The following is a 1,725-nucleotide window of genomic DNA, read 5'->3' on the forward strand; positions in this document are numbered from 1 at the left end:
TCTGATTCCCCCTGATCGTTTCATCGTACCCGAGGCTTCTTCGGTTGGAATTATCTTATCAAACAAAAAAAAAATTCCTCATTTATGACGTAAGCGGCAGAGGACCAGAGGTAAATAATCTCTTTCATGATTCTATCTCTTCCCCCGAAAAAACAACCACAGTAAATATTCCACCACAGTAGAAAATCTCAAATCAAAGGGAGAAGAGAGAGAAAGAGAGAGAGGCACGCTTTGATGCTTCTCCTGTTTGGTTTTAGGGAAGCAAGACACACCGGCTATAACCGGTAACATTTCATCAGCAACCGGTTAAGGCAAAAAGGCTTTTCTTTGTGGCGTGGAGAGAGAAAAAGCAATAGCAAAGAGAGAGAGGGAGAGAGAAGAGCTATGATTCAGGAACGGAAAGTATATGAAAGGATTTGGAGGAAGACAAGTCTTTTTTGCAGGCGGAGAATTGATGACCACACTCTCTTCCTCCTTCTCGTATCTTCTCTGGGCAACTAAAGAAAAAAGTCTCTCAGAGGATATCCAGAAAAGGGTAGTGCTCGGGCAGAAGCTTCATCGCCGGCGGTGGTAGGGCCGGTGATGGATCTATTAATTTTCTCCCTTTTCTCTCTCATCGTCATCTTCACCATGTGATCAACTTTAAGTTTACTTTACTTTACCTTACCAAAGCAGTAATTAAGTGAAGAAGGTGTAGAAGGAAAGGAGAGAGAAATGGATTATGGAGAACATGAAGAGCAGGAAGAGGAGATGGGAAGATTACCTGTATCAGCGAGTTACGAATCGTTGGGGAACTCGTCGAGACCCAAAATGGGAAGTGAAGCCGTATTGTCGGGGAGAAAAACGGGGAACCGGTACCGGGAGTGTTTGAAGAACCATGCGGTGGGTATCGGTGGACACGCCTTAGATGGATGCGGTGAGTTTATGGCGGCAGGAGAAGAAGGTACCCTAGATGCACTAAAATGCGCAGCGTGTAACTGTCACCGAAACTTCCACCGTAAGGAAACGGATGGAGGAGGAGGAGGAGGAGGAGCAGGGCCCTACCATCAACACCACCAATTCAACCCTTACTACCGTACTCCCACAGGGTACTTGACGGTGGCACCGCATCATCATCGGCCGTTGGCGTTGCCGTCGACATCAGGAGGAGGAGGAGGAGGAAATAGTAGGGAGGATCAGGAGGACATGTCAAATCCCAGCGGAGGAAGCGGTGGCGTTGGTGGTGGCGGTGGTGGGTCGAAGAAGAGGTTCAGGACGAAATTTACACAGGAGCAGAAGGATAAGATGCTGGCGTTTGCTGAGAGAGTTGGGTGGAGGATTCAGAAGCACGATGAGGCCGCTGTGCAGCAGTTTTGTAACGAGACAAGTGTCAAGCGCCACGTACTCAAGGTTTGGATGCACAACAACAAGCACACTCTTGGTAAGATAACCTAAGCTAAGCCCCCATCTCACCAACTTCTTCTACTACTAGTTCTACTGCCACTTCTTCTTCTTCTTCTTCTTCAAATACTACTACTACTAGTGACCCAGTTGGAAACACTACTACTTCAGGAACAAGAAGGCCGGAGAACAACAACACACACCAGTACCAACAAGATGAACAAGAACAACTAGGTGAACGAGAAGCACTATAAAGAATTATATCTACCCTTGTTCCCACGAGATGGATGATCTTTCTTTTTTGGGGGAGGAGATTGGGTTTCCTTTTTTTTTTTTTTTTTTTTT

The 1,725-nt window shown here is 46.4% G+C and overlaps 1 protein-coding gene across 1 annotated transcript; it reads left to right on the forward strand.

The window, feature by feature from the left end:
* Nucleotides 1-336: 336 nt before the first annotated feature.
* On the forward strand, nt 337-1,689 carry LOC122083662 (zinc-finger homeodomain protein 1-like). Its single transcript, XM_042651531.1, has 2 exons — nt 337-1,420; nt 1,552-1,689. Exons 1-2 carry the CDS (start codon nt 715-717, stop codon nt 1,632-1,634), a joined length of 789 nt encoding a protein of 262 aa, XP_042507465.1. The 5' UTR covers nt 337-714; the 3' UTR covers nt 1,635-1,689.
* Nucleotides 1,690-1,725: the final 36 nt, after the last annotated feature.

The sequence above is a fragment of the Macadamia integrifolia genome, chromosome 7 (assembly GCF_013358625.1).
Source record: "Macadamia integrifolia cultivar HAES 741 chromosome 7, SCU_Mint_v3, whole genome shotgun sequence".
Taxonomy (NCBI): domain Eukaryota; kingdom Viridiplantae; phylum Streptophyta; class Magnoliopsida; order Proteales; family Proteaceae; genus Macadamia; species Macadamia integrifolia.

Coding starts and splice junctions, on each gene's coding strand:
- LOC122083662 (XM_042651531.1), top strand. CDS start 715: ATGGATTATGGAGAACATGAAGAGCAGGAAGAGGAGATGGGAAGATTA. Junction 1,421..1,551: donor CAACAACAAGCACACTCTTG/GTAAGATAACCT, acceptor CTACTACTTCAG/GAACAAGAAGGCCGGAGAAC.